This window comes from Strongylocentrotus purpuratus, unplaced genomic scaffold, assembly GCF_000002235.5.
Source record: "Strongylocentrotus purpuratus isolate Spur 01 unplaced genomic scaffold, Spur_5.0 spur5_scaffold_19, whole genome shotgun sequence".
Classification (NCBI taxonomy): Eukaryota; Metazoa; Echinodermata; class Echinoidea; order Camarodonta; family Strongylocentrotidae; genus Strongylocentrotus; species Strongylocentrotus purpuratus.
The window spans coordinates 27,880,313-27,893,797 of NW_022145604.1; the positions used below are offsets into that span (position 1 = coordinate 27,880,313).

At 37.7% G+C, this 13,485-nt stretch overlaps 1 protein-coding gene across 1 annotated transcript in view; it reads left to right on the plus strand.

The window, feature by feature from the left end:
* LOC592461 (sushi, von Willebrand factor type A, EGF and pentraxin domain-containing protein 1) overlaps positions 1-13,485 on the plus strand; it is a 97,855-nt gene that overhangs the window by 43,864 nt on the left and 40,506 nt on the right. The window contains exons 25-31 of the mRNA XM_030989881.1: positions 3,085-3,336; positions 7,407-7,655; positions 8,840-9,034; positions 9,368-9,698; positions 10,258-10,508; positions 12,080-12,241; positions 12,769-12,930. Coding sequence (XP_030845741.1) covers positions 3,085-3,336; positions 7,407-7,655; positions 8,840-9,034; positions 9,368-9,698; positions 10,258-10,508; positions 12,080-12,241; positions 12,769-12,930 — 1,602 coding nt within the window. The remainder of the gene's footprint in view (positions 1-3,084; positions 3,337-7,406; positions 7,656-8,839; positions 9,035-9,367; positions 9,699-10,257; positions 10,509-12,079; positions 12,242-12,768; positions 12,931-13,485) is intronic.

The window sequence follows — 13,485 nt, forward strand, 5'->3', positions numbered from 1 at the left end:
ATTCTTTGTTTTTGTGCCTCCGTTACAAAGTAGCCGGAGGCATTATGTTTTTGGGTTGTCCATCCGTCCGTCCGTCCCGTTCTCGTGATCTCAAGAACCAATTGATGGTTTCCTGCCAAACTTGGGTCATGTATGTATCTGGCAGAGCTAATGAGCGAATTAGATTTTGAGGTCACAAGGTCAAAGGTCACAAGGTTCATTATGTATGTAAAAATAGCTTGTGATCACGTTTTCTCAAGAACCGATGGATGGATTTCTGCCAAACTTTGGTCATGGATGTATCTTGCAAAGCTAATTGGTCAGGGCCACAAGATCAGAGGTCAAAGGTCACAGGGCTCATTATGTTTGTTTATCAATAGAACTGATGGACGGATTACCATCAAATTCAAAACATTGTATTTATCTTGCAGAGCCGATGAACCAAGTAGATTTAGAGGTCTTGAGGCCAAAGATATAAGGGTCATACATGCATATGAAAAATAGCTTGTAATCACGATATTCTGAGACCCTGTTAATGTATTACAATTAAACTTGATTTTGACAAATTACTTCTGTTTTGGTTTGTGAAATCGCTCTATGGCGAAGGCATCATTTTCGACTGCGCGCAGATGAAGTTCCAACTAGTTATTATTGTATTATTTCCTCTTCCTATCTTTTCTTCCACTATCCTTTGTTTCTTCCTTCTATCACAATCTCTTTCTGTCTTTCCTTATGTTATTCTTTGTTTCTTCTTTCTATCACCTTCTCTTTTGTTATTCTTTTTAAAAATCATTCTATCACATTCTCTTTCGATCTAGCCTAGATCGATCTAGCCTCGATCGGTCGACGAATGAGTGAGAACAGGGTCCTAGTGGTCATTGGGACACCACTTTTTGAAGTGTTTAAGAAGACAAGCCCAATGGCTGTTCACATTTTTGTATAGGTCTCTAGTTTAGGCCCGTTTCGAGTAAACGTTTAATCGTATACCCTGTAAAGCCAGTAGTCAAATAATGAACTTGATAACCGAAATCTTGATGACTCATTGGAAACCCAAGAACATCGCCTAAAAAGAGTCTAAATGGATGTGAAATAGAAATCTATCACAATAATTCTACTTTCTAAGACATTGTCAAGGAAGTTTAAATAAATCAAATTTCTACCTAACCTTAACTTAGAAGCAAACAACTAGCCAGCTGATGAGTTTCATGAGTATCGAGCCTGCGCTTGATGATGCACATGCCCTCGATCTTTGTCAAGAACTGGCCACGCCGCACTGTGCGCCGCTTGCGCTTGCTAGCTCTGCACTGAGCTCACTAGGCTCGCGGCTGCAGAGCATACACAGAGAATATTGCAATAATGCATTTTGACGCAGAACACTTTAATTCAACACATGCAGCCGGGCATTATTGTTTATGAGAGATGTACTAAAAAAAAAGATATTGGAAATAGAGGAGAATGGCAGCAATAGCGGAACAAGAGAGGATATTCTAAATTAAACAGGGCAGGGTAGAGAGAGAGACAGAAAGACAGCTCAGACAAGGAGACGGTACGAAAACAAACACAAACCATCATACTGATAAGATCTGGCGGCCTCCCGAGGTCATAATTGAGTTACCCCCATGGGGCTGCAGTTATCAAGCCAAACCCACGAGGTCAGCGAGTCGAGCGCTTTCACAATTACGTAACATATTTTTATGAATGAAATCTGGCTGCATGCGCAGTTGCGCACTCAAGAAACCATTCGCGCAGTGACTTCCTACGTGTAATAAACCAATGAATGGCATCCAACTCGCTGCGAGGCTGTAGGTACTCAACACACAAAAGATTGATTTTGCCGCGTGCTCCAGCTAGTAATGCAAACGAGCTCATCGTACACTGCACAGCTGTTAGATGCTCTAGCTGACAACATGCACACTGTAATTTGTTTTGTTGCCACTCCTTCGAAGGCCGTTCATTTGGTAAACACATAGCATTGTTCAGCATGCTCGACCGCTGACCCCTGACCATGTACACCAGGCCTACGCAGTACGCACCCATACTCGTATCCGACCACCGCGCCCGCAACGCATTGCTAGAGATATACTGATCAACCCAATTTGATGGGGAAGATTTACAACTCGTCCCTAGAGAGCTTGATAAGAAATGTTAGGGCTTTCCTATATTTACCTTGCTGTCACGCGAGGGCTTAATGCATACCTGCCAACCCTTACAAATAATCAGAAATATTCTGTTTTTCTGGATTTTTAGGACCCCAAAATCCGGAATATTCTAATTTTTCAATTTTTTTCTTTAGTTGTGTGTGTTTTGTTGCTTATTAAAGCCAAATTAAGCTTGTTTTATCATGTGCCGGGATGTGAGAGTTCACGTATTGCGTGCATTGAATGGCTGCATGATTGAGCAGCGGATTTGTATTAGTTTTTGTGTACAGATTTACTGCATATTGCCAGTTACACTGCCGCTGCATGTGCGAACGCCTGTTAAGGGTACAGATATCTTATTTTTGAAGGCATACCGTACTAAAATTCCTAATTCTTATTTTCAAATGCTGGCAGGTATGTTAATGGAAAGGGGGAGGGGTAGTTAATGATAATAATAGTCTATATCAGCTTACACCTGTATTACCGACTAGTTGATTAATCGTCCAAAAAAATCACTGTGTAGACGACTGCCAAAAAGAGGCTTTCAAAACATGCCTACTCTAGTTACCTATCCCTCGCTCTTAAGTTCTGCAAGAGGTGTTTCTTACAATACAATGCATTTACCCTTTTTATTAATCTACTGCTTACTATAGTTCATTGCTAAAGTGATTTCTGCGAGAAATGTTACAAACCTTTTCACTTCTCGCTAGATTTCCATTTTGTAAACTTCATCTATCACAAGTGTTCTTAGATACTTCAATTCATCCTTGCTAGTTTACGGGTGGTTTCTTTGACTTCTGTTTTGATGCCAATTGTGTCAATTCTCATCAGGTTTTGCTTTGAATCTTTGATCTGAAAATGTTAGATTCTGTCTACCGGTAATCATTTTTGCCTAGGTATGTATATGTATGCTTACAATTCATTCCACTGAATTTACAGAAATCAAACTGTTTTTGATAATCTGCAGACATTACAGCACCAATCTTGACATCGTGTCCGTCTCCCATCACCGTCACTCGGACTGAAGCTTGGGGTGTACAAGTGTCATTTACTCCGCCTACTGCTACTGACTCTTTAGATGGTAGCAGCCTCATTGTCACAACGTCACCATCTGATCTGGCATCTCCATACAACCTGACTGAAGACACTACATTTATCTATACATTCTCTGATAATGCAGACAATCAGGTCAACTGCTTGTTTCCCATTTATGTTCAAGGTAAATAATTATGGACACGCAGGTTAATGAATAAAGGCTTACTTTATTTGGCTTTGGTACCTGTTCATAGTTTGCTGTGGTACAAATGACCCCCAAATAGTCACAGATCTTTCACACATGGAGAGGTCCCACTAATCACTGCCAAAGTGATGGAGGTGCTTTATGAATACCTTTTGTTTACCCTTGTGAGAAGAATACTTCCACTTGTGTTTCAGAGAATGTGCCCTCTGAGAATACATTGCAAATGAATAACAACTTACATGTAACTTTATTGAGCATGCAATCCTGTATTCATCTCAATGGGTTTTACAATTTTGGTACAAATGACCTTTGATCCGACTATCTGGCTCAATCATTAGAGCGTCCGCCTCACAACCGGGAGGTCGTGGGTTCGAACCCCGGCCGCGTCATACCAAAAGACGTTAAAAGATGGGAGTTGCTGCTACCTTGTTTGGCGTTGAACAATAAGGGATAGAGCAACGTCGATCTGGCGCTGCTCAGTGGCTGCCGGGCTTACGATCAATTGGGCAAAAAGAATTTCCATTTTCGGTTTAACTTAATAAAATTTGGAGTGGACTTTAAAAGATTATTATAAACGAACTGACTTATCTTGAGTAGGACATACCCCTATACAAATTTCAGTACGCTTACACGCGAGCTCGTCGGCGTGCTCGCCAACGAGTTCGTCGACGAGCACGCAGACGAACTCGCCAGCGAGCTCGTTTCGTTCCAAATATGCAAATTAGCTACGAGCTTGTCGGCGTGCTCGTTGGCGAGCTCGTTGACGTGCTCCAAATATGCAACCTCGTCACTGGCCGATAAGCTTGTTGGCGAGCTCGTGGCGTGCTCGTTGGCGAGCTCGTTGGCGTGCTCCAAATATGCAAGCTCGTCGGCGAAGTTCGTCAACGAGTTCGTCGGCGAGCTCGTCAACGAGTTCTTCGACAATCTCGTGGAAAAAATGGCTGCAAGCTTAATGGCGTGCTTAACAGCAGGTTGGCATTGAGAACAAATTTGTGTCTACATATAGAGGTGAACTTGATGATCCTGTTGAGCTATTGGCAAGCATATATATATATATTAATCTAACTTATCAACCTTTCAATATCCTGGTAACATCTGCAGGCTAGCCATGCAGGGAAAATTCAGTTGGCTAGCTGGTGAAGAATACAGTGATACTCTTAGGGCAATTTAAAAGCTCATTACTTCTGGGATATCAATCAATTAAATCACTAATATATCAAAGAACAGAAAGAAAAGATATAACATAAAATGTAACTTAAAACAAGTAGCTCTTTATTAGAGTCAATACAAACCCTGTATAATGCATGTTACCTGTATGCAGGGTTCACAACTTCACACAACAATATGAATGAATAAATGATATCCAAATTATATAATTACACTGTACAATGAAATTAAATATGTGAGTAATTACACTGTATAATACTCTGCCTTTGAAGAAATATTATTATCCATTTTGGTAATTATTCCATCATTCTAATCACTCATAATACTACAAAGATCCAAACTAATAAAGCGGTATTCGTACAATAACTATATAGCATCCCCCCTTCTTGTCAGTGTATTCACCAACCCAGGGTACCAAGTAATGATACATGTACATATACTATAGGATCTCTAGAACATCCCTTCTTTATAACCGCTAGCAAACTAGTATTCAGTATTCAGACAAAATGCATTCTTGTGCTCTCATGTTGCCTAAATGATAGGGTTTGTCAGTCAAGATACAGGAATATTTACATGAATATAACCTTATCACATAGATTATATCGAATGTTACTTTAATGAAGTGAATATACTATGTGCTGTAGAGAAACAAACTTCCCAAATATGAAAAGATATCTCACTAGAAAGAGAATAAATACTTTATCTCATTAATCATTACTCTACACTTCTCTTTCATAAATGTATAAGAGAGGTAGGCCTAACTGTTGGCCCATAAATACACAAGTAAAACATTTAATTATAAGGTGTGAGGAATTAGTTTTTCTCTTACCTAAAACAAAGGAGCTGCAATACCATTCAAAACCCATGTCTGCTCTCTACAACAGCAAGATGGAGAAAGACTTGACCAAATGGGCCTAACACATCAATGCATTCTTATCAGGAATGCTACCAGTGGTAATTCCACAAGAGAGAGTAAACAAGAAAGTGAGAGAGGAGAGAAGAGAGGAATAGGGATGTGTGTCTAAGCAGGGGGATCCTATGTACATAAGGAGAGAGCAAGATAGAAACAGGGAGTTGACCTCGAATCAAGCCCTGGGTGTGTGCGCTCTTATGTAATACCTGATAATGACATTTCAGGGTGTTAAATATATGATACAGTCAGAATAAATGGCAACCCCCCCCCTTCCCAAATCTGGTATGCTGCAAATAAATGTTTCAAAGTTTCAAAGTTTCAAAAGAATTTAATTAAATTTACAAGTAATTTGACAGGTTACTTCAGCATGAAAAAGCTATTGTTTCAATTTCAACACAAATTTTCTGAACTTTCAATGTAATTGCATATACAATGTATGTTCTGACAAAGAGGCTCAAAAATGTATCAAAATAATAAAGTATGCATTTGTTTACCTTAATTATTTCAGGTAAGAGATATATATTTTCAGATCAATATTTTTTATTAAAACAAAATTACATAAAAAGGATGCTGGTGGAGACAAGAAACTAGGAAGTAGGAACTCATTTTCCTTGGCCCAAGACATTTTAAAAATACATGTACATATATTAATAGAATAAATAAAAGAAATTGGCATCCTGAAGGGAACTTTAAAATACATTACATGTATACCGTGTGAGTCAAAAAAAGTTTACACCTAGAAAATTGCTAATTATTCTAAAAATCATCTATGAACAGTAAATTATTATACATCCCATGTGGTATGTGTTCACGCTTGGATGAACTGGAGGCATTGTTTGTGAAAGTGCGAAAATTGACTTGCGCCAAAGTAATGCCTACAGTATGTATTATGTTGGGATCAGCGGAGTGAGAGAATAAATTGAATGTATCAAATGAAATGCATTGCATATGTTTTTTGCAGAAGCAAAGTCACACGCAAACACACTAACAATGTTCGTTGATATTTTATATTCGATTTTTGATATGTGTGGCATGATTAATTTTGTTCAGAATGTTATGTTGATCTGTAATGACTGAAATAATACCCATATCGCAATTGTTTTATTCAAACATCACATTAGCAACTTTGGCGCAAGTCGATTTTTGCACTCGCATACAATGCCTCCTGTTCATCCAAGCGTGAACACATACCACACAAAAATGATACTAAATGATTCAAGATAAAGCACTCTTTCATAGAATGTATAATAATTTACTGTTCACAGATAATTTCTAAAATAATGAGCAATTTTCTAGGTGTAAATTTTTTTTTGACTCACACTGTATACCCAACTGTTTTCCTGGGAGCTAGATCACCTGTTTACCAGCGAGATTGTGGCGAGCTCTGGGGAGCTCGCCACGAGCTCCTCAGTTTAACCCCGAGCTCGCCACGAACTCCCCCTTTTACCCACGAGCCACGAGCTCGCCACGAGCTCCCCAGTTTAACCCCGAGCTCGCCACGAACTCCCCCTTTTACCTGCGAGTTCGCCACGAGCTCGTGGCGAACTCGTGCACGAGCTCGCCAAGATTTTGTTAGATCGTTACAAGCGTCCTGGAAGCATGTTACGAGCTTAAAGCCTAAAAAACGAACTTATTAAGCTTACCACGAGCATAATACGAGTTCGCGACGAACTTAAATTTGTATAGGGGTAGGATCAAAAGGAAGTACAGTGGTTGGATATCCATATAATTGTGATACAAACAATATAGGCATGTTGGCACTCTTGCTCATTAGACCTACATGTTTGTATTACTCAATCATCAGTATCATAATGATTGATCGCATGACGAATTGTATGAAAAAAATTACAAACTTGTTATCTATACACATCGTGTACTTGATATCTGCTTTAATTTTTACCTCTTGAAAATAAAGGATTAAAGATACGCTTTTCACTAATTTCCTTCTTTATAAAAAAAAAAATTGCAGATGAGCTTTCCCCAGTTCTGGTGTCTTGTCCTAACAACACCCAAGTCTCCACCAGCCAACAAGAAACAGAGGTCACATGGGATCCACCTGTATTCCTTGAACCTACGGGGGATCCACTTGACATTTCATGTAACTATAACAACGGCATGGCCACCTTAGCCATCAACAAGAACCACTTAATAGAATGCAGGGCTACAAACCAAGACAACGGCAAGACGACTACTTGCAGCTTCATTATAAGTGTCAAAAGTAAGTTATTCAATGATATGTTTATGCTTCTGTCTTGAATTGTCATTTGCCATTGAGTGTGTATGATACAACTTGCCCTTGTCTTTAAGGTAAAACAAATTTTTCGTATGGGGTCATGCATTTGGTTCAAATGAACATATTGGACGCATATGCGGTCCTACAATATTCAGTGATCGTTGTCGCGGTTGAAATCTAGTCTAAATCTAGTCTAAAGGCTTCTAAGGCCCCCCTATGATCTCGGCCGTGAAACGACCGATCGCCGCGAAAATTTGCATACATGTCAAGTGAAGTGTATAGAATAATATGGTAATTTCAATTTTTGAAAAATGCACTCATTTGCATATTTATGGTAATTTATGCAAATAAGGTCATCAAATTCACATTTTTGCCTATAAATCAAACATTCATATTTAAGCATTCTTTCTCACTACATATATTTGTTAGACCATTTGGAATAATAATACATCACAAAAAATTGAATTCCTTATGTTATCTATTGTTTTGATAATTTCTTATGTATTTCTTTGTTTTTTTAACTTATGTACGTGTATTTCATTGTTTTTGTTGTTTTATTTCATTTCCAACTATAATTCAACCATTTTGACCCCAAAATAAACACCTAAACTATAAACATGACCAAATAACCAATGTTTTATCTCTTTATTTGAAAAAATGAGATTTCCTTATGTTTCGTACACAAATCACAAAAATGATCGATTTTTGGGCTAACATGCAAAGACAAAAGGACACGTGACTTTGTAATGATAGGTCCGATTCTTGAAAAATTTCTTTCAAAAGATGCGCAGGACTCGAAAGAAAAAAGTCTTAATAATTCAGTGCAAAATTTTCTTGCATTAAAAAATTATCGCGAAAAATGTCGAGGGGGGGCTTCTAAAGCCCCCCCCCCCCCCCCCCGGGCTAAATAGGGTTAAATAGCTGTCAGTGTGAAATTTTCTCAACTCATTTTAGCGTTAATATATACATACTAGAAGGTTGAATAAGAATTTTGAGTCTGTACAAGAAATGTAGAAATGTGAAATAGGCTAAACTTAAACTAACATTGAAGTACAGTTGTTTTAATTTTTACAATTTTTTAAGGGACAGAAATATCCTCAAATTCTGTTATGGGAAGGACAAATATTTATAATTTTATCCTAGTAATTGCCTGCTTTTTTTTTTACTAGGTATTTCCTGCCCAGGCTTGGATCCCCCACTAAATGGAGCTTTGGTCTGTGATGGATGGAGTGATGGAATATTTTGCAGTATGTTATGCAGAGAAGATTTTTACATTCCCGACACACAACCCAAAATCCCTTCACAGTATGTGTGTGGATTATCAGGAAAGTGGGCGCCTCATAATGACACAGCTGACTGTTCTGGTAAGTGTAATTTAGATTTTGACATGTTAAAATATATTTCTGAAGAAGAAATAAGGCCCTTATTTAGTTGACGTAATGGATTAATTGTATTATTTGTCACAATTTAATGGACAATCCAACCAATCCGACTGTCTAATGGTTAAATGAATGTACCCATTCGAGCATGAAAGTTCAAAGCTTGATCTTAATTGATGTTGGTAGAGTATTAATTTATCTTTAATTTGATATTTCTATGGAAATTTGAACAATAAAGAGCATCTACTATTTTTTTGCTGATTATTTATTGAGGGATTATTATCTACGCTTTCCTTTTTAAAAATTTTTGTCTTAAAGAATCAGTGGAAGGGAAGAGGTACAGTCTCCCAAGTGAATTATTCTACTTCAGTGGTTCATGTGGCACAAACGAGACACAGTTAGCCATCGCTGCAGCATTCCTTGAAGCATTCCGATCTTCAGACTTTAGTGACAGCTGCACTGTAGATGATGAATGCACAGTGAATAATGTACAAGTGACATGCGGTCCTGCTTCGAGCCGTCGGAGGCGCAAACGTAGAAGTAGACGAAGGCAGATGGACATACCTGTAGACCTTGGCATATTGGAGGAGCATTTGCATTCTGGACATTCTTACTCTAAAATACATAAGAGATCAGCTCTTGATTTTGAGTGCGTATTTTTATAGTCTCTCTTGATAAAATTTACAACAATCTTTTGGAGGGTTATATAGCATGCTATTTTGTATGTAAGGGATAAAGTTGTGTTCTTTTTTCCTTGTGTAAAGCACAATAAAATTGTTTAAAAGAATTGTGCGATATTTGCGGAGTTTACAGAAACACTGATAACTCTGCATAACTCGCAGTTGCACAATTTTTTTCTTCTTCTAAACCAAGCTATGTGAAACACGTGTTATATACACTTCCCAAGGCCAATTTTGCATAAGTTCAACTATTTTTGCAGTCCCGACAGATTCAACTTGTGGAGAGTTAACTGTATGGAGTAGTTACAGTTGCTCTATCCCAAAGAAGAAATTGTGAAAATCTATATTATGATCTCTCCCTTTACAACATCACTTATGCATTAGCATAAACTGTCAGTGGACTGTTCTTAAAAATGATTATGACTTTTCTTACATTACCATACCAAACACATACTCTAAGTAGTTTTATGATCTTTTGAGGTGCAGTGTGGATTTGATACATTTTTATTCAAAATTTGTTTCCTTCAGAATCGTCATCGGATTTAACGTTGAATCTAATGTGATCGTGGGCGAAGGTCAGACGGACTTTGATGCAGCACTAGATGCAGAGGAAAAAATGATTGGTCTTGTCGAGACTCTCATTGAGGGTGGTCAGTTGGACCTGAGTTCTAGAGTAGATGATTTCACTGCTGTACTGAATGAGAGCTCTTTCAACTATGAATTAGTGGAATTGGTTTGCGTCCCTCCCTATACAACTAACAACGACGTCTATCGCTGTGGTAAGATGTCATGTAACAAATGTATGTGCAAAACTTAAAAGAAAATACAACTTCTTAACCAAGTTAACATTACTCTTTAATCCTAGAAAGGCAGGAATATTTTTTTTTTTATTTTGGCCTCAGGTGGAAGTAAGAATGGGGCTTCCCTTCTCCCTAGGATCGTGGCCATATACATGCATGTGTAGATGGGGCTTTGCATTATTATCACAAATTTATTATACACATATTGACCTTTTTGCATTGTGTACAATACATACAGGTATAGAGAATTTTTATTTTGGCTGCCCATTTCATGGTTTTTATTTTGCGCAGTACTTGTTGGCTAAAGTTTCATAAATTTTGCATATCAATAGATAGCATACAGATAATGAATGCATATGAGTCCAAAATTGTGAATATTTTCATGAGTTGAAAGATTAACGTTCTATTCAGCTCGGCTAACGCCTCGTTGAATAGAATTAATGTTAATCTTTCAACGAATGAAAATATTGGCACTATTGAACAAATGTAAAACATTCATTATTTGTTTTATACAACATCGAAGTAGATCTAATAGAACATTAATCTTTCAACAAATTATGCTGTGCTTCTTATATTAAAGTTGGAGTCAGGCCTTCTCGATTACCTTCAAATTGCCTTCGAGCTTCATGTCAGATGCGCGCAGCTAATATAACAATGGGATACGTGCAGGGCAGAGAGGTACGCAGTCTGCATATAACCAAAAATGCATGCTTGTTGAATAGTACTACGTCGAATAGTGCATGCCCGTGCAATAGCGTATCTATTGAATATCATGCGACCAACAATCCTCCAATCAAATGACAAGGATCTACTTGGGTGTTGTATAATATATGTTAATTAAAGCTACATGTAGCACAAAGTCATGGAAGCTTGCAGTGCAAATAACAACCTCAATTATAATATGGCACACGTTGAGGGAGGTGGATTTTCTTTCCATCCCCCAGTATGCTTAGGGTAAACCCCTGGTTCAGTAAAATCATGTATATATGCATGTAATAATTTCATACCCTTAGGTTTAAGTCTCTCACCATGGCTATATATAGGCAATCATCACATGCCCATTATCAAATACAGTACATGTACATTTGCAGTTAACAACTAAGTATACACACCTTCCATATCATGGCTTGACCATGCACGCTTAATAACGCTACGGTACATTGTACAGAAACGTTTTAAGAACTGAAAAAACAAGCGTACCGGAAAAATCCACTTCTGGAGATGGATACGCTATATGTTCCATTAGAGTTAGCATCATGATGGGATTAAGGTGGGTTTCTAAAGCAGCATACACGTGATATACTTACGTTTCTATTATTTACTCTTTTAACTCTCCTGTTGATCCAGAAGTTGTAAATCAACAGAGTAGGAAAAAACATGGTGTGCCATTGTTTTTAATTTAACCAAAATACATGTGCATTTGATTAGAAAATAAATGGGTTTTCTGGCTACTAATCACTATACTGCTACCTTTTTTTAGTATACTGTAATCTTTCTTTATAATATGCTTACTCCTAAAATCCATATTTATTCTCTGTTCAATTATGTAGTACCATGTGGAAGGGGTTTCTACTATGGCAATGAAACTCAGGAATGTATCCAGTGTGAATTAGGGACCTATCAAGACACACATGGACAGTTCACATGTCACCAGTGCACGGAAGGACAATCTACTATTGGAGTTGGATCCAAGAATGTGACCCAGTGCATAGGTACGAACATTCACTGAATTTGTAATTGTAAATGCTCAATTTTAATGGAAAATATTCATGGAATACGGAGCTGAGATTTCCTATATTATTTGAATGGGATCAGCGAAATCTTTGGGTCTTTTACTGACATATTTCTTTTCAAATTGATACATATGGATTATTTTGTAATTCTATATTGTTTAATGTTCCACTTGAGGAGGGAAAAAAAACACTACATTATTATAAGTAAAGTCTCTTGCTATTTTAAGGAAGATCAGCATCCATTGGCCAAAACTATACATGTGCTTCAAGGAAGCTTCAAGGAAATAAGCCAAAAGATTTTCCACCAAACGGTTGTTTTAAATCTACATGTATCAGCATTGTAAAATCGGAAAATACATGCAAATCTTTTTGGTTTTTCTTTAGATAAGTGTACACTTTTAGGTAGAGGAGTTGCTTGGTTCAATCAAGAAAGTCTGGTGCTTAATTTTTGTCCAGAACCCATTTATTGCAATACACATTTTCTCAATTCATCCTTTCTCATCAAGACATCTGCCAGCCTGGTTATAGTTCGTTCACCGGTCTAGCACCATGCAACCATTGCCCAATAGGAAGCTATCAAGAGGAATTCTTTGCTACAGAATGTACCAGCTGCCCTGTTGGCATGACAACACTAAACAAAGGCTCTACTTCATCTCTTGAATGTATTGGTAAGTACATGTATTTTTGACTTAGAGCCATTTGCTTTTAAAAAATAAATTAAACGCCTTGAATTTGTAAAATTTCTGAAATTTATTTCTAGATTATCTTATGTCTGTATGTAAATATGCATTTTGTGATTTTATCAATTGTTTTCCTTTTAATTATCTGTGCAATAAACATATTTTGTTACCTTACCATGTGTTTGGAAGAACTGGTATTGGTATTGGCTTTTAGTCTCATGACAACCCAGCAATTGTTTCAGGCTCTAATTTGCCACCGATGGATAATTCTAAGCCAGGGGTTTCATTTGGTTTTTGTTAATTGCCTGTGTAGCTGGAGCAACACATGTACAGGCAGGGGTGGCCCTACGGGGGGGGGGGGGGGGGGGGGGGGGTGGCGACTGCCCCCCTAAGATTTTTCAAGTGATCAACAACAAAAAAGAGGGAAAAAAAGAAGAAAGAAGAGTATGGGGAAAGAGAGTGCTGGGTCATGCAACTAAATACCCCTATTAAGTAGAAATGCGTCAACGAGACGTCTTCTTTCTCTCAAAATTTGATGGAACA